Source organism: Sorex fumeus, unplaced genomic scaffold, assembly GCF_029834395.1.
Source record: "Sorex fumeus unplaced genomic scaffold, SorFum_2.1 ptg000026l, whole genome shotgun sequence".
Taxonomy (NCBI): Eukaryota; Metazoa; Chordata; class Mammalia; order Eulipotyphla; family Soricidae; genus Sorex; species Sorex fumeus.
Window position 1 is genome coordinate 4,384,789 of NW_026606083.1, and position 18,151 is coordinate 4,402,939.

General features: G+C 37.8%; 1 protein-coding gene across 2 annotated transcripts in view; it reads right to left on the reverse strand.

Annotated features, from left to right (window-relative positions):
• Positions 1 to 1,549: 1,549 nt before the first annotated feature.
• LOC130024028 (E3 SUMO-protein ligase RanBP2-like) overlaps positions 1,550 to 18,151 on the reverse strand; it is a 78,387-nt gene continuing 61,785 nt past the window's right edge. For both annotated transcript variants that reach the window (XM_056114643.1, XM_056114642.1), the window contains 9 exons: positions 15,638 to 15,799; positions 15,115 to 15,207; positions 14,251 to 14,429; positions 12,145 to 12,349; positions 10,686 to 10,787; positions 7,301 to 7,446; positions 4,639 to 4,912; positions 4,202 to 4,530; positions 1,550 to 2,708 (listed from right to left, as the gene is read on the reverse strand). In XM_056114643.1, the coding sequence (XP_055970618.1) occupies positions 2,403 to 2,708; positions 4,202 to 4,530; positions 4,639 to 4,912; positions 7,301 to 7,446; positions 10,686 to 10,787; positions 12,145 to 12,349; positions 14,251 to 14,429; positions 15,115 to 15,207; positions 15,638 to 15,799 (1,796 nt within the window). In that variant the 3' untranslated portion in view covers positions 1,550 to 2,402. The remainder of the gene's footprint in view (positions 2,709 to 4,201; positions 4,531 to 4,638; positions 4,913 to 7,300; positions 7,447 to 10,685; positions 10,788 to 12,144; positions 12,350 to 14,250; positions 14,430 to 15,114; positions 15,208 to 15,637; positions 15,800 to 18,151) is intronic.

Below are 18,151 nucleotides of genomic sequence, written 5' to 3' on the forward strand. Positions count from 1 at the left end.
ATTCCTTACCTCTTGAAATTGTTCAACAAGATGTGTGAACTCAGGTTTGCTGGATTCTATGTTCCTCAAAAAATACAGAAAAGAGGGGAAAAAAAATTTCTGAAATGCCAAATTTTAGGTCAATGTTTTAATGGTTATCTAAGTATTACTAAAGCCAAAACCTTTTTGAAATACAGTATTAAAGTGTACAAATAATTTCTTCATATTTAATCTTTAAGCAGTTGACTTAAAAAGCCCATTTCTTAAAAATACACATCATTTTGACCATAAAATTACAATAACAAGAAAAAAATCATGTAGCCAGAGTGCTAGTACAGCTAATAAAACTCTTTCTTGCCTTCCATGCAGCTGACTCAGGATAGATTCCCTTTATCTCATATGGCCCACCATGCCATGCCAGGAGCAAACCAGGAGCACGGCCTAGTGTGCCACTTTCCAAAAATCATCAAGTCCTCTACCACATCAAGAGTACTGAAAATGCTGATTTGCATACCATTTAATCAAAATTTTTCGAAGTATGGTCTTTAGAGCTAACTCTGAATTTTCTGCTTGAAGAGGAACTGGTATTATACTGAATTCTCCAAAAATTCTAAATTGCTCTTGCATTTTAATTTTATTCTGAAATCTTGACAAAGGGATCAAGCTAAAAAATACAAGACTTTCACATCAACTTACATTTACATAGGTTTCCACAGAAACTGATTTTTTTTCTTTTTGAGACACTTTCAGCAATGCTTGTGGTTCATTGCCAGCAAGTGCACCTGCCACCTATCATATGCAAAGCATGTGCCTTAGCCCTTTATTCCTCAGGCCTCCAAAAGATATTAATTATACATATATTTTAAATCCTTGGTTCTCCTTAAGGTTCCAATAATTCAGCTCTTATACTAGAGTACTTTATTTCAAGTATCTTGTTTGCCTCTGACCAACTAGATTTGTGATATTTAATCATTCATTCATTGTTCAGAAAAACCACATCTGACTTCCCTCCGATAGAACTGGTCAACAGAATAAATCTCACTGCCTTTAACTAGGGCTGGAGTGATAGCACAGCGGTAGGGCATTCGCCTTACAAGCGGCCAACATGGCTGACCCGAGTTCGATTCCTCCGCCCCTCTCGGAGAGCCAGGCAAGCTACCAAGAGTATTCGATATGCCAAACACAGTAACAACAAAGTCTCCAATGGAGACGTTACTGGGCCCGCTCGAGCCTTTAACTAAATAAGATGAGGCAGTTTCACTGGGAAGAGCATAGAAAGAAGGCCAATCTTAATTAGAATATACCAAATTTTGTACTCTGACTACAGTCTTTGTGGCACTATTATCGAGTGGGATCACCTTTATACTTTGTCTAACCTTTCTAACATTAGCTATTTCTAAATAAATGTTCAGTGTTACTTAAAAATCTGAAATACTTCCTTAGGAGTTCTGAAAATTATGTGACATTCTGAGTTTACAGAACTTTAACTGTCCTTATTTTTATGTCCGAATATAGAATGAACAAAAAATTAGATGCACAAGTAATAAATGGTTTAAAATGTCATGGCTATTTAACAATCATCACTTTATTTTTTGCTACAAAATTCACCAGAAAAAAAGGTACTGCAACAATCTAGTATAAAGCAAATCTTTAACCAAAGAACATGGGTATAGATCTTAAAATATTCATACTTTATCACAATCACTGCAAGGGAAATTTCAAGTTCTATCAGAACCACGCTGCAGTTTGAGGTAGTAGAAACATGACAGAGAAATTTAAAAAAAAATCTAATCCTCAACTTGTCTAAAATGTAAAAATTTAATACCTTTGAAAGGGCGCAGGAAGCTACATATTTTAAGAATAGAAGATACTCTGCTTAAAAGTTAATTTACTATACAGGAGGTGCAAGGATTATAGAAGAGCACTTTGGTTAAGTCTCTATCCTCTGTGACTTATTCATTCATAATGAGAATTCATAAATAAGCACATTATTAGTTAAAATTACCAAATATATTTCAAATTTAAAATTATAATTATCCAAATTGTGGTCCCTTTTTCAAAACACTAAGCATGTCCATGCAGAAAGTTCAGTATGCTAAGTTAAAAGCAAATTGCATATATCATATTCCTTCAATAGTTTAAGACTATTGCTTTTAACAAGACTAGTATTATTTCAATACAGATATGTCAGGAGTACACAAACACAAGTACACCTGAAATACACCAGTGTTTAAACTTTTATTTCACACCATGCAAGGTCAAATATAACACATTAAAAAGTGACAACAGCTATAAGCTGCAATTTAACATTTATACACTGGAAACGTCCATTTTCATAAGCTGAACATAATTACCATACTGTCTTAACAGCTAAGCATCAACTGCTCATGAAAGGTAAAATTTACTATAAAAAGCAATGATTTTTATATTTGTCCACATTCTGTGATAATAATTCGTCGACTAACAGATCCTTCAGGAGAACCAAATGATTCTATTTTTCTCACAGTATCCATGCCATCCTTAACAAACCCAAACACTACATGCTTAAAGTCCAAATGTTCTGTTTTTTTCAGTGTTATAAAAAATTGAGAATTATTTGTATCCCGGCCTTTATTAGCCATTGATAGTAATCCAGGACCAGTATGCTTCACAATAAAATTTTCATCTTCAAATTTTTCTCCATAAATGGACCGTCCTCCTGTTCCATTATGCTTGGTGATATCTCCCCCCTGGGAAATTTTAGAAAAATAAAAGTTTAATGGGAACCATGGAAAAAAATGTTGTAGTATACACATTAATCACTACAAAGTCAATCTGGTAGACACAGCTTCCTGGAAAACCCAGCTTGGGAAGAAAAATATTTAATTAAAAAAATGGTATTTACAATGTCATTAACAGTTGATTTTTAGACATAGCACCAATCCATCCACCCCCACTGTCAAACTTCTTCCACCAGTGTTCCCCCCAAGTCTCTCCCACGACACCTCACAGCCTACCACCTTTAGAAGCATATTTTAAAGTTTGGTGGTTGTTTAATCGGATTGTCTATGATTTGGATATTTATAAGTATAGTTACACCACTCCCCCACATTACTAATATATCCTGACTCATGATCTCCCATTAATTTTCTTTCTCATATTCTTCCATTCCTCCTGAATTTCTTTCCCTCTCTGTCTTCTCCTCCTTATAATCTGAATTCAAAGGTATTCTAGGAATCCCCCTTAACTACAGTACATTCGTTCTTCCAATTATGCCACATGAAGTAAGCCAAAAGGACAAACTACAGGATGACCTCACCTATCTGTGAGATATATATGTATTACACACACACACACACACACACACACACACACACACACACACACACACACACACACCCCTCTTAAAGAAGAAAATTCTTAGTCAGAATAATGATAATACAGTGAGTAGCACCTGGCCAACCCTGGTTTGGTCCCAGGCACCCTGTATAGTCCCCCCAAACATCACCAGGAGCAATTCCTGAATGTAGAGCCAGAAGTAACTCCTGAGCATCACCAAAAAGTTAAATTAAATTTGATTTTAAAAATGAAGATTTTTGTTTCTTTGGCTTTTTGGGTCACACCCGGCCATGCACTCAAGAACTACTCCTGGTGCTCAGGGGATTATATGGGTTGCCAAGGATCAAAATTAGGTCAGCCGCATGCAAGGCAAACACCCTACCCACTCTACTATCATTCCAGCCCCCAAAATGAAGAAAAAAAATTTTTAATTAATTTATTATTTTTTTAATAGTGAGACATCATGAGGTACAGTTGCAGACTTACCTATTTTTGTGCTTGGGTTTCAACTGAAGAAAATTTTTAAAGAATAAAATCTTTTCCCCACTCTTTCTACAAGTTTCAGAGACAGAAAAATCACATCCCAACCACTCTAGTTCAAATCCCTGATGCTCCTTGGGGTCACTACTGAGCACAAAGCCCCTGAGTACCTCTGGATGTGGCCAACATCCCCACCACAACCACAGGGGGGAAAAAAAAGAAAGGAAAAAATTCTAGTAAGTTTCAAGCTATTCTTAAAACTCTGAACCATTTTGTGGAAAGTTATTGTGGGAGTAAAAAGCTGAGGTGGCAACACCAACTATACAGAAGAGCTAAAAAAAAAAAAAAAATTTTAAGAAAATGCATACAAAACACAGCATTCAAATTTTTTTCGAGTTCTTGTGACACACATTTCTACACTTACCTGGCAAACAAAATCTGGCACTACTCTGTGAAAAATGGAGTTCTTGAAACCAAAACCCTTCTCTCCAGTGCAAAGTGCTCGGAAGTTCTCAGCAGTTTGAGGAACAATGTTTGAAAATAATTCCATGGTTATGCGTCCTAAAGGTTCGTCATCTGCACAAACATCAAAAAACACCACAGGATTTGTCTCCTTTGATAACTCTGCTGTCAGAGATACCTGCCCTTGGTTCAATAAATTCTGTTGGCATTCTTCAATTTTTTTCTTAAAACAATCTGCCATTTCTTTTGTTTTAAATCTCACTGCAAGCTGTTCCACCTTTGCTTCTCCATCTATTAAACAACACACACAAAAAAAGTTATTACAAATTCTTTAAATATTTATATTATATTTTAAAGAGCTTCAAAAAATGAAAAGCAGCATCTAAATATGAAACTCACCAGCATAATCTGAAGCAGTCCAAACTAAAGCATTATTCGAAACATTTAAGGGTTTTAATTCCATTGTTTTGGTAATAACATGGTTTGCACAAACTTTAAAAACCTGATCTCTTCTCATTAGGATCCGGTAATAATTCTTCATCATATGCCAAAGAATCTTTATATCTCCAACACCACGTTCTTTCCACTGACTGACATCTCGATCCCATCTATAGAGTTTGGCTCGTTCTTTAAATAAAATTTCTTCGTCTTCTTCTCCAGATTTTACTTCTACCTATAACAGAATATGAAATTATTAACTATGCTTAAAACGTCTTTCAGACAAATTTCAAATGTCCAAAGTCTTAAAGATCTACCTTTTTTGAAATGACATTAACATATACCAACAGTGTCCTTAGAAATCCACAATTTATGTGCTCTAAATTTGTTAGAGCACATAACAAATTTAACTTGAAGGAGACAATAACAAATTTGTCATTAAACATTTTTTCTTAGTAAATGCCTCTTCTGCCTCCAGAAATTATTAAATATTCTTTTTTCTTTTGATTTTTGGCCCACACATGGAAGTCCTCAGGAGTTACTCCTGGCTTGGCGCTCAGTAATCACTCCTGGCAATGTTCCGGGTCCCATATGGGCTGTCAGGGATCAAACCTGAGTTAGTCGCTTGCAAGGTAAGCTATTTCTCCAGCCCCCTAACTATACTTTTTTTCATAGAACGAAAGAAGTTTCAAAAAGTGTAGTGTTTGGTTTTTTTGTTTTCTTTCTGGGTCACACCCGGCGATACTCAGGGATTACTCCCGGGTTCGCAAATCAGGAATTACTCCTGGCAGTGCTCAAAAATCAGGAATTTGCGAGCGATGCTCGAGGAACCATATGAGATGCTGGGAATCGAACCCAGGTGGGTCGAGTGCAAGGCAAACGCCCTACCCACTGTGTTATCACTCCAGCCCCAAAGTGTATATTTTGACAAGAGAACTATATTTTGAGTTCGAAACTTAACCAAATTAGAACTGCAAGACCCAGCAAAAACCAGAATTAAAAAAATTAAATGCGCAAGGACTGCAACCAGATAAATGCACAATCCCTTAGTCATCACAGCAACATCTACAATGAACAGGAAGTGCAGTAACTTTTTTTAAAAAGCCTGACAAAATAATTTTCTTAAAGCTATATATACATATACATACACATATTTATAAACACATATACACTGTATGTTTATACATGGGCTGGAGCGATAGCACAGCAGGTAGGGCGTTTGCCTCGCACGCGGTCAACTCTGGCTGACCAGAGTTCTATTCCTCCGCCCATCTTGGAGAGCCCGGCAAGCTACCGAGAGTATCTCACCTTCACGGCAAAGCCTGGCAAGCTACCTGATGTATTCGTGATGTATTCGATATGCCAAACACAGTAACAACAAGTCTCATGATGGAGACGTTACTGGGCCCGCTGGAGCAAACTGATGAACAACGGGAGGACAGTGCTACAGTGCATGTTTATATATATGTATTTTTTAGGCTTTTAGGCTACACCCAACAATGCTCAGGCGGTATTGCTGGATGTGCTTGGGGGACCATATGGGACACCAGGGATCGAACCAGGGTCAGCCACGTGCAAGGCAACCGCTCTACCAACTCCAACCCCTAAAACAATATTCTCATCCAGAAAACTAAATGCAGTTTGTTTTCAGAGACTTTCAGTCTTTCACAAGAATAAGATTCATATTTTGCCTTCAAAATTATGCTATAGAAGATTCTATAAACCTATAAAACTATTAGTTTTTAGAACCTATAAAAACCATTCATTCTTGGGGCTGGAGAGATAGCACAGTGGGTAGGGTATTTGCCTTGCACGCGGCCGACCCAGGTCCAATCCCCAGCATCCCATATGGTTCCCTGAGCACAGCCAGGGGTAATTCCTGAGTACAAGGCCAGAAGTAACCCCTGTGCATCGCCGGGTGTTACCCAAGAAGAAGAAAAAGAAACTATTCGTTCTCAACAATTTCATACAGAGCATAAGTTCACATAACAGAAAAGGATCATGCAGGAACAGCACAGGGCTCGAGAGCTAGAACCCCCAGTGTCCCACGTGTGTCAGGTAGACCCTGGCAGCCATGCTGCGTCCCCAACACCATACGTCATTTCCAGCAGTACCACTCTCGGCATAAAAAGGGGCATCATGTCCAATAACCACAGGCACAAAGGAGTGTCAGGACATCAGAGGTCCAGGACAGGTAACCTGAGATTAGTATCCCAGCAGCCACTGCTGGCAAGATCCTAACTTGTGTGCCAACTAAAAAAGTTCATCCTGAAGAAAACATGCAAGCAGCACAACTAAAGCAGTGCAAACCTTGGCTAGCACTGTAACCAAGTGTGCCAAGCACCAAAATCAGTTGAGGAATACCACCAGACATTATGTGCAACCCTGGTCATAAATAACAACAAAGAGGGATAAAGATAGGGAGAAAAGAAATTTAGCAACCAAAAACTCAATATAGAAAATCTATAAACATTACACTAATAAAAAGCTTTCATTAAAAAAAAAAATCAACGTACTGTGAAAGAAATATAAACAAAACTAGCTGTAAAAATCATCTAAGCTAAATTTTAACCACAGACTATGAAGTAAATTCGTAGCAAGATTTTCATTCTAAAATATTTACCTCTGGTAATGATACTATTGGTTCAAAATGGATATCTTCATTATGAACTACTTCTTCATCACTACCATCTTCATTTTCACCAACTGTACTGGTTGCCTGTATTCCAAATACAGTTGCTCCAGTATTGGCCCACTGGAAATTTTTATCTGATGGATAAATCAGAGTACTTTAAAAGTGGCATCAATATGTTTATGAGCATATTATCCCCCTCTTAGGTTAATTCATCAATGCATCTAGTAAAATACCTAACATACATTATCATGGCTAGCCGAAATAAAGTAGGGAGCACACTATACATTTAGGACTATTTATGCTTAATATCTAAAAATAAAAATGGTTCGGTCTTAGATAACCTTTATAATACTAAACCACAATATCTATCTAGAACTCTAAAGAACTAAGAACTCAGCTCTCAAAAGTATCTTATTTCATAAAACTAAAAATGTCAAATTAGCCAATCAATCCCACAAAGAATATAAGCAAAGCACACCCCTGCTTAACTCATCCATGGTGAGTTTCTCAAACAAAAGTTGGCCCCCGGCACCACCAGGGGCAGACTCAAGTACCACCAGGTGTCACCCAAAAATAAAATTACAAATATGGTGCCAGAATGATAATACAGGGGTTTATGAACTTGCCTTGCATCCTTAAGCCTCGAGTGATTCCTGAGCAGAGAGCCAGGAACAAGCCCTAAACACTGCCAGGCATGGCCAAACACACTCACCCCTCAATATGACTCTGAGACACCCCCAACCCAGCAGAGAAATATTTTTAATTGCCAACAAAAATATCTGAAGGAAAGGACTTTATGGGGGAAAAAAAAATCTTCTGACAAGGGGCTGAAAAAATAGTACAGTGCTTGCCTTGCATATAGCCAACCAAGACTCAATCCCTCAACACTGCATACAGCCACTTGAGCCCTGCCAAGAGTGATTCCTAACTGCAGAAGTACAGAGCCAGAAATAATCCCTGAGCATTGCTAGGTGTGGCCCCAAAACAAAAACAAACAAAAATTTGACCAAAAATACAGACAATTTAAAAAAAAAATCACATCTGGCAGTACTCATGAGTAATTCCTGGCTATGCACACTGGAATTACACATAGCGGTGCACAGGTGGACCATATGAGATGCCAGGGATCGAACCCAGGTTGGCCACATGCAAGGAAAATCCACTATGCTATCACTTTGGCCCCTTGACAAAAAAAATTTTGTCAAAAAATTTCAAAGTAAGAGTTTTTTTTATAAATTCCCAATAGGATGTTGGAGAGCCTAATATGATTAGCCTACCATTTTTTTTTCTTTCTTAATCTCCCAAATAGTTTTATTATTTATTAAGCCTTTTAATAAGTTTTATTATTTTTTAAGCTTTTTGAAAATCAAAGTTTTAAAAACATAGCCCCAGGGACCAGAGAGATAGCTCAGGTGTCAGGTTGTCTGTGTGTGTGCAAAAGCAGAGTTCAGTCCTGCCCATTTCTACTAGGTATAGTAATGGAAGCCCCAAGCATCTGCAGGTGTGCCTAGGAGCTCTCAGCACCTGCTGTCCAACCCAGTATCATCAAAAGTGGCCTCCAAGTACTGCTTGGGAATCCTTCCTGGTTCCAGTCCAACCCCTTAAAACATTAACCACTGTAAGGTAACCAGGAAATATGGCAGAGAACAAGTCTTCCATGTGAGAAGCCGTGCATGGATTTGATCCCCAGCAGTATACCCCTCACAAAATTATTGCTATAAAAAGACCCAGAAATTTTTAAGCAGTGAAAGCCTAAGAATATGCAAATGGTGTCACGGTAACTGTTTGAGTACACTGGCCCCCAGTAACTACAGGAGTGATCTCTGCTACAAAGCAGAATATGTCCTGAATACTGTTGGGTATGGCCCTCCCCCAACCAATTTTTTTTTGTTGTTGTTTAAAAACAAAAAAAGAAAGGAAAAGCAATCACCATACTATATAAAAGAGAAGGGAAGGGACAAGAGAGATAGTACAGAAGCTAAGTCGCTTGCACATGGCTAACCCAGGTTCCAGCCCTGATGCTTCATAGGACCCCTGAGCCTGCCAGGAGTGCATGAACACCATCCACGCCCTTACTGCCACCCAGAAGACCATGGACAGCCTCTCTGAGAAACTGGCAGGACAGCATGAGGCAACCCAGAAAATCATCCCAGCTGCCACCAGCGCCACCAAGGGCTAGGGAAAGGTCTTCCCTGAGCAGGTAGAGAAGCTGACTCGCCTTGCCTTCCATGTCCCACCCACTACATATCTGTCATGGTTCTGACCTGCTGCCTGGAAAAAACTGCCAAATACAGTGACATCAAAAAGTGGGGAAACAGACCTCGCAGGAGCCCCCTCCAGGGATCCTGGACTACACCAAGGGCTACGCTGTCTCCTGCGATATAAATAGTGACACCCACTTCTCCCCCTTCCATGCTGGGGTTGGCACTGACCGTAACAACCATTTCATCAAGCTCATCTCCTGGTACTACAGAGTTTAGCTACAGCAACAGGGTGGTGGACCTTTTGGTCCATCAGGAAAGCTCACCAAGCATAATAGCATAGTAGTAGCATAATACTTATTAAAACTCTAACAAGGTCACTACAGAAAAAAAAGCTATAAAATCCCCTTTTAAAAAAATCTTAAAATTTTGGAATATTTGCAAATCATTCTAAAAGTATAATTAAAGGAGCAATGTACCAAAAAACAAGGTTAATTAAAAGCTGAAAAGATTGGGGCTGGAAAGCACAGCGGGTTGGGCGTTTGCCTTGCACACGGCCGGCCCGGGTTTGATTTCCAGCATCCCATACGATCCCGTGAGCACCCCTGAGTAATTCCTGAGTGCAGAGCCAGGAGTAACCCCTACGCATCGCCAGGTGTGACCCAAAAAGGGAAAAAAAATTTAAAAAACCTGAAAAGATTTTTGTATTCTATATTTCAGGATGGGCTGGAGCGATAGCACACTGGGTAGGGCGTTTGCCTTGCACGCAGCCAACGTGGCCGACCCGAGTTCGATTCCTCCGCCCCTCTCGGAGAGCCCAGCAAGCTACCGAGAGTATCTCGCCCGCACGGCAGAACCTGGCAAGCTACCCATGATGTATTCGATATGCCAAACACAGTAACAACAAAGTCTCCAATGGAGACGTTACTGGGCCCGCTCGAGCAAATCGATGAACAACGGGAGGACAGTGAGAGTGACAGTATTTCAGGAAGGAGACTATCAGCACAACACACTAACTTCAGAGAATGCCAATAATAGTAAATATTTCTTATCAAAACACTAAAAACTGACAGTAATGGAAGAAATTTTCAATTTAAGATTAACAATTTGGCATAAATCTTTCAGTTGAACTTGATTCCATAACATGATCATAAAAATTATCTTGATTTTACCTTTAGAACCAAAAGCAAAATCCCCAGAATTACTGGAAGCCAGGTCTGCAAATGACAGCCCTGTGCTACTTCCAAATCCAAATGAAACTGCTTTGTTTTCCCCTGGAAAAAGAAAATTAGCAATTGAATACTTCATTTAATATATAATGAACATTAAAGAACATTGACCATTAATAGATACTGAATCCCGGATCCAGAGAGAACAGAGGTAGTAGAACCATCTATACTAGTGAGGGTAGGAACAGGTAGTAAAGCAATTATCTTTTATCATTTTCTGAGTAAGTTACAAAATACATCAAATTCTGAGCTTCTTCAGAATCAAGAACAAACCAAGAAGGCACTTAGAAAATATATATAGATATATACTATGTATATGTAAATTTATTTTCTACTTTGCAATCTCCTATAACCTGAAACATTCAGTCCAAGGCACAAATTCAGGAAAAAACATCTGCATAAAGATTTCTGTGTTCTCTATTATATAAGCTCAAAAACCAACAGGTCTTTTCTTAATTCTACCAATGTATATGTAGCTGCTTGATCTCTTGGAAATCCTGTATTTTCCTCATTTAAAACAAATGAGGTTTTAAGTATAATGTTTCTTCTCTTCTAGCATAAGAAGATTATGAAGTGCTAAAATGCAAATTATCCACATTTACTTCTGAAACAGGTAATATATAAATGTACACAATATAAAACAATTCAACAGAAAGAAAATTCCCCCTCCTAAGATAGGCTAAAATAAAGGAACAAGGGGAAGAGCATATCAAATATTAACTATTAACACCAAGAAAGTGTATGTGTGTCCATCACCCCATGCCCCCATCAAGGTCAGTGATGGTAAAACAGGCAAGCTGCTTGCCTTTCACGGAGCTGACCTAGGTCTAATCCTACGCATCATATAAGGTCCCCCAAGGACTGCCAGTAGTGATCCCTGAGCACAGAGTCACGAGTAAGTCCTAAGCACCACGAAGTGTGATCCAAAAAAAAAAGTTTATCCCTTACAAACTATTCTCATTAATTCACAAGTAGAGTTAGATGGTCTAATAAGTATTTTTATTATCTTTGCTTGCAAGGCAGTATGATTTTATTACAAGTACCTTACTCCCCTTTATGTAACTTTTAAAAAAAAATCTTTTCTTTCTGGTTTTTGTTCCACACCTAGCAATTTTCAGAGCTTATTCTCGTTCTATAATCTGGTACCACTATTGGTGGTATACAAGGGGTCTTTATAAGGGCTGGGGAATGGCCCAAAGCAGGGTCAACCATATATAAAGCAAGTGAACTAATTCCTATACTAGTTCCCAGCTGCCTCAAAGTTTATTTTTAGAAAGGGAGGATAGGAGGGACTAGTATAGTTTTAAAAACTTTGTTACTACTATAATCTACATTCTATATAAACATGATGGTGCATGTTTTCTGAAACATGCCTAAGGTTTGCAAACATATCAGATTTTACCTTGGCTTGTAGAATCTGTATCATTTTCCTTTCTAGTAGACAAATCTACAGGTTTGTCTACAGTTCCAGAAGAAATAAGAGATGAGCTGATAGGATCGGTAGTTAAACCAGGTTCTTCAGATTTACATAAAACTGGTACAGCCATTTTAGTTTCACCAGTGAGCACATTGTCAACCAAGCTAGTTTTTTCGTCATTCTGGGACTTCTGCAAGAAGGAAGTAACAGTACCATTAACCACATCCACAATACCATTAAACAAAGATTGACAAACTCTACCTCCTCTATAGAAAAAAAATGCTGAGTACATGCTATTCCAAACAAAACTAAATTATGCACACTTCACCATTTTCTCCCATCCCACACTCCATCCTTTCTTACCTAAAACCTAAACAACTGAACTTAAAACTGTAAGACACCTCTAAAATGATGATAAAAAAGAAGAATCTGAAGACTTGGGCCTAGAAGAGTAACTCAGGGATTTAGAAAACTTGCAAGGCATATGTATGGAATTCAATCTTTTGCTCTGGATTACAGAAATGAGAATGCCAAGAAAGGAGAGGGGGAGGGAGAAGAGGATAAAAGCACTGGATCAAGGGTCTTGGGATATTTAAGTGGTACAGAAATGTGCAAATACACAAAAACATTCAAATTGTAGTAAGAAATTTCTGTGTGTGTTTGTGTGTTTGTGTGTTTGTGTGTGAGAGAGAGAAAGAAAAAGAGAGAGAGAAGATACTTTTTATTGAAACTTAGGAAGATGTGAGGAGAAAATGAGAAGTTGGTTTTTGACAGACCACAGACTACTCCACAGTGGAAATAAACAAGTAAAGAAACAGACAATTAAGTGAGATATGTGTTCATGAAGAACACAGGCTCGAAGAGCAGGATATAAATAATTTTTAAAGATTAATTTATTGGGACTGGAGCGATAGCACAGCGGGTAGGGCCTTTGCCTTGCACGCGGCCGACCTGGGTTCAATTCCCAGCATCCCATATGGACTCAAGCACTGTCAAGAGTAATTCCTGAGTGAAAATCAGGAATAACCCCTGAGCATTGCCAGGTGTGACCCAAAAAATTTAAAAAATTAATTTATTAAGGAAGTGAGGCAGGCTAAAGGGAGAATCTAGTATCATTGGTCGAAGGAAAGTAACACTGTATTTAAATTTCAAACAGTTGGGTCTGAGCAGTAGTACAGTGAGTAGGGTGTTTGCCCTGCAGGTGGCCAACCTGGGTTTGATCCCCAGCATCCCACATGGTTCTCCAAGCAGCACCACAAGCAATTCCTGAGTGCAGAACCAGGAATAACCCGAGTGTGACCCAAAAACAAACAAAAAAATAAAATCACTGAGTGCTCAAAAGTCTTATTTTAAGTCTTAGAAAATCAGTGTCTAAATTATTTTTTAAAATATTCATAAAAGGACTTTTGTTTATATTGGCATAGTGAAGCCACCAATACAAAAATTTAGATAGGTCTGCCACATACAAATAATTCAGTTACAAATAAAAAAGCAATTGTTTCATTATGCCCACTTGTTGCCAATAACAATGTTTACTTATGAGTAAGTTTATATGTACTGAACAGTTGTCTTATCCTAGGTAGATAGCTAGAAAAAGTATGTCTATTGGACTCTGCTCAAAAAAACACTATGAAAGGTATTATTTTTCTTTCATCAGACCCTGCACCTCACATTTCCTTTATATAAAGGCTAATCCTTTATATAAAGTTATCAGGTTTCAAATACTATTTCCAATCTATTCTGTCAAGCCAAGAGTAAGAAATGTGCATGAAAAAAGGACTTCATTTCCCTGTCTATTGTGATAGATATTATAAGGCTTATACGCATCATCTATAATACTCCTCACTCCCAAAACTTTAATTAGGAATGTGTTTAACTGTTAACCTCTATATAGATAAAACGTTCCCTCCTGCTACAGCTGATTGGTAGAGTTGTAACTACAATCCAATATTATTATTTGGTTAAGATTAATTGACATTTGCGGGTAAGGGGAGCATGAGGAAGAAGGCAGCCCATACCTGACTGTCCTCAAAAATAATCTGTTATTGCATCAATAGACGGCTAGTAAACCAGAATTACAGATATTCTTACTTGAGCTTCTTGAACTTTTTCAAGCTCTGACTGAAAGTCTTCCCCATTTCCATTGTCCTCATCAGTATCACTGCAGACTCCACAAAAAAATGTAGGTGGAAGCTTTAACGTATCTGCTTTTGCCTTCTCTTCAATTGTTGGTTTCTTTTCCCATACAATGACACATTCTTTTTCACTATCTAAAAGACCCAAAACAACACAAACAAAGTGAAGTTTAAAGTAGGAGAGGTCCTATCAGTTTCATATAACATCTTCAATGTAATCTACAGATTATAGACCCAAGTACCAAGTTTATGAATGCTACAAGAAATAAAGACAAGTAGAAGAACAGTATTTTTCACCTTGTATTTTTCAATCGGCCATGTTGGCCGCGTGTAAGGCGAACGCCCTACCCGCTGTGCTATCGCTCCAGCCTAGGATGAGATGACTTCGTCTGCACTCAGGAATCACTCCTGGTTTAGTAAGGGGGGGGGGGGGGGGGGTTCAACACAACACACAGACCACATGGGGTGTCAGGAGTCAAACCTAGGCCTGCCACATGCAAAGCAAACACCCTCTGTACTATCTATACATATTTTATATTTTGAATCATCCAGACATACCATGTAAATAAAAGTGGTTAGAGAAATTATTAGACCAGAAGACATATATAAAAAATGCTTAAATTTTTTTTTAAATAAAAAAATTTTTAATACTGAGACATCATGAGGTACAGTTGCAGACTTACACATTTTTGTGCTTGGGTTTCAATTATACAATGATCAAATACCCATCCCTCCACCAGTGCCCATTTCCCACCACCACGGATCCCAGTAAAAAATGTTTAAATTTTAAACATTAAATTCAGGATTAAATTTAACATACCTGCAAGATTTTCTTCTAAGGGTCTATTTTTTTCTGAGTCATCTAGATATAATTTTCCATTGAGTTTCTTGACAGCTGTTTCAAAATCTTCATCTTGAAAGTATAATTGATCACATTAAATAAAGGCATTTCTAGTTAAGTTTTAGTTTCCCCAGTCACAAATCCAGGTCTTAACTCATTCCTCAAATCCCCATGCAAATCAAGTGCCCTAACATACCCACCATACTATCTCTCCAGCCCCACTACTGCCTATTCTAATATTAGAAATCTTGTTCAAGCTGCCCTACTGTTTGAAATGCTTTAATATCATTGTATAACTCATCCAAAAAAATTTAATATATAAATATAGTTCTTATTACTCATTGACTATTTACACGTGTATTTAAGTATCTACCTAAAGAATACCTGAAAAGAGAGGTTCAGAAGAACACACCATTCTCCCAATTACTAAAATGAAAGAAGTGCTCTTAAAAATAAAGAAAATTAAAAACAACAACAACAACAACAACAAAAAACACCTTACCATCCTCCTCCTCTTCACTAACATAATCTGGTCTATTCTTATAGCAGAAAAAAGTTGGAGGAAGTTTAAGTTTGTTGGCAAGAATTTTCTGCTCAGGGGTCGGGGTTAATTCGTATACAATGAGAACATCATCATCATCTTCAGGATTTTCCTTCTCTTTTGCTATAACACAAGTAAAAAAAAAAAACAAAGATTTTTAAAAGGGAGTTAAGTATTAACGATATTCTTACTAAATAGATCATGGAATTCGTCTTTAGCTTAAAATATCATAATAAAATAAAAAATTTACAGGGGCTGGAGCGATAGCACAGCGGGTAGGGCATCTGCCTTGTACATGGCCAACCCATGTTCAATTGTCAGCATCCCATATGGTCCCCTGAGCACTGCCAGGAGTAATTCCTGACTGCCAAGTCAGAAGTAACCCCTGTGCATCACCAGGTGTGACCCAAAAAGCAAAATAAATAAAAATAATTTAGACAGGTTAATTCTAATAACCAAATAGATTTAGATAATTTCCTACAAAACCCCTCACCAACATACTATCTATTTAAAACCAAAAACATCCTTCTTTTACTTAGTAATTGCTGAAATTACTATTAATGGCTCTAATTTTAAATGGTAACTGCTGCCAAAGCTATATATGGTGTAACAGTAATTCAGCAGAATGTCCATGCATTTTCAACAATTGAAATCTGAGAAATAAGCAAAGATTAGTATACATAATAAAACTAATGCAAAGCCAATCTCTATTAGTTCCTGTGGTGTAAATTAACTACTGCCAAAGATGACTGGTGACTTGAATTGCAATCAGTTTTACACATGCCCAAGCTTGATAACAAATAAAATTAAATACAAACTGCTATTATGCTATGAGTAAACCATACTATAGGAATCTAAAGCAATTTCTATAACTGGAAAACCAACTACAAAGAGCAAAAACTGGAGGAAAATAAAACTCATCAGAATATCCGCTATGGTTTTTTATAAGAAGTTCTGAGTAGCAGAACTGACAAAGCCAACTTGTCAAAATTTCATCTGTTCCTATTTCACAAAGTTGTTGGGGGCAGTGGGTGCTGGAAAAGCAGGAAAAAACAAACTGTAAAAGGATCACCTCAGATAGTAATGGCAGGGGGTGCTGTACTGCAGATGATGTCAGGCACAGCAGGCCTGATGGTCCCATGCTCAGGGGAAGAGGTCATTAGGAGACTAGAAGGACCTAAATTTAGTAGTGCTTGGGGGGCCATGTACTGCTGGGCCTCTACCACTTGATGCACTGGCCTGGTACTAGAAAATGTTAAATTACATATACATAGATCAATGTTTTATATCCACTGAATGACACTGATCCAAAAGCCCCTTTATAACACTTAAGATGCATTTTGTTCTCCTTCATTACAAAAACTTAGAATTAACTCCTAGTCAAGGACAGCAAAAACAGCACAAGATACAGATTCTAGTTCTGCTGTTATGCACTTAATGAAGACAAGATGAGTTTAGTGGCATGCCTTAGTGTGTAGGACTCAGCTACCTCTATCTAAAATCTTCATCTCGAAGATCTTTTGGACCATAAAAATTTCAAATTTGAAATAAGGCTTTTACCCTTCAAGTGTATACCAGTAAATTTACGTCTACACTGGAGATTTAATGCCCAAGCAATCTGTCTGCAAATATATACCCTTTGCAGGGAAAAAAGTCCACACTTTTCAACTAATTTCTTAAGGACCACATCTGTAAGAACAGAAGATTAATGTATCCTGCTCTCTTGAAAGCTTTCAAGAAATCTCACTTCCTCTTAACTTCAATCTCATACCAACACTTACATTATAGATGATTTATACTCCACAGACATATAATATCAGATATATAATGGTGGCTATTAAAAAAGGGTATAATGCACCAAAGACAGTGCAGGGGTTAATATGCTGCCTTGCAGCCAGCCCCAGTTCTATTAGCAGTACTGCATGGTCCCCCCAAGCACTGAGGCAGGAATAGCCTGAGCACTGGTGGGTCATGTCCAAAAGCTGGGGCAAGGGCCAGTAGGGAGATAAAGTGCTTGCTTTGCATGGACCACCTAGTCCCTAGAGCACCACTAGACCCTGGGTCCTACCACAAGTGATCAAAAATTGCCCCACCGAACAGCATACTTAAAAATATAGTATTTTTTTCTAAGCTATTTCCAAAGAAATAGTCCAAAAGGGTCACAACGTTTCATAAGGTTATTAGCTACAGTCTTCACATGTTCAGATACTGGCAAACATTAGTAGCTAAATGTTAGAAAAAATATAGGTACTCATTAAGCAGAAAATGAGAGTAATGAGATAGAACACAACGAAAGTAAATATCCTGTGTTTACCTCAAAATAAAGTACAATGGGGAAAAAAAAATAACACCCAAGTACATTTAAAAAAAATAGCATCAAAAAGTATCAAATCACTAGTCAAAATATGACTGTTTATGCTGGCATTCTTTAACATGCACACTGTAATATTAAGTAGTTAATTTCATTAAGTCACA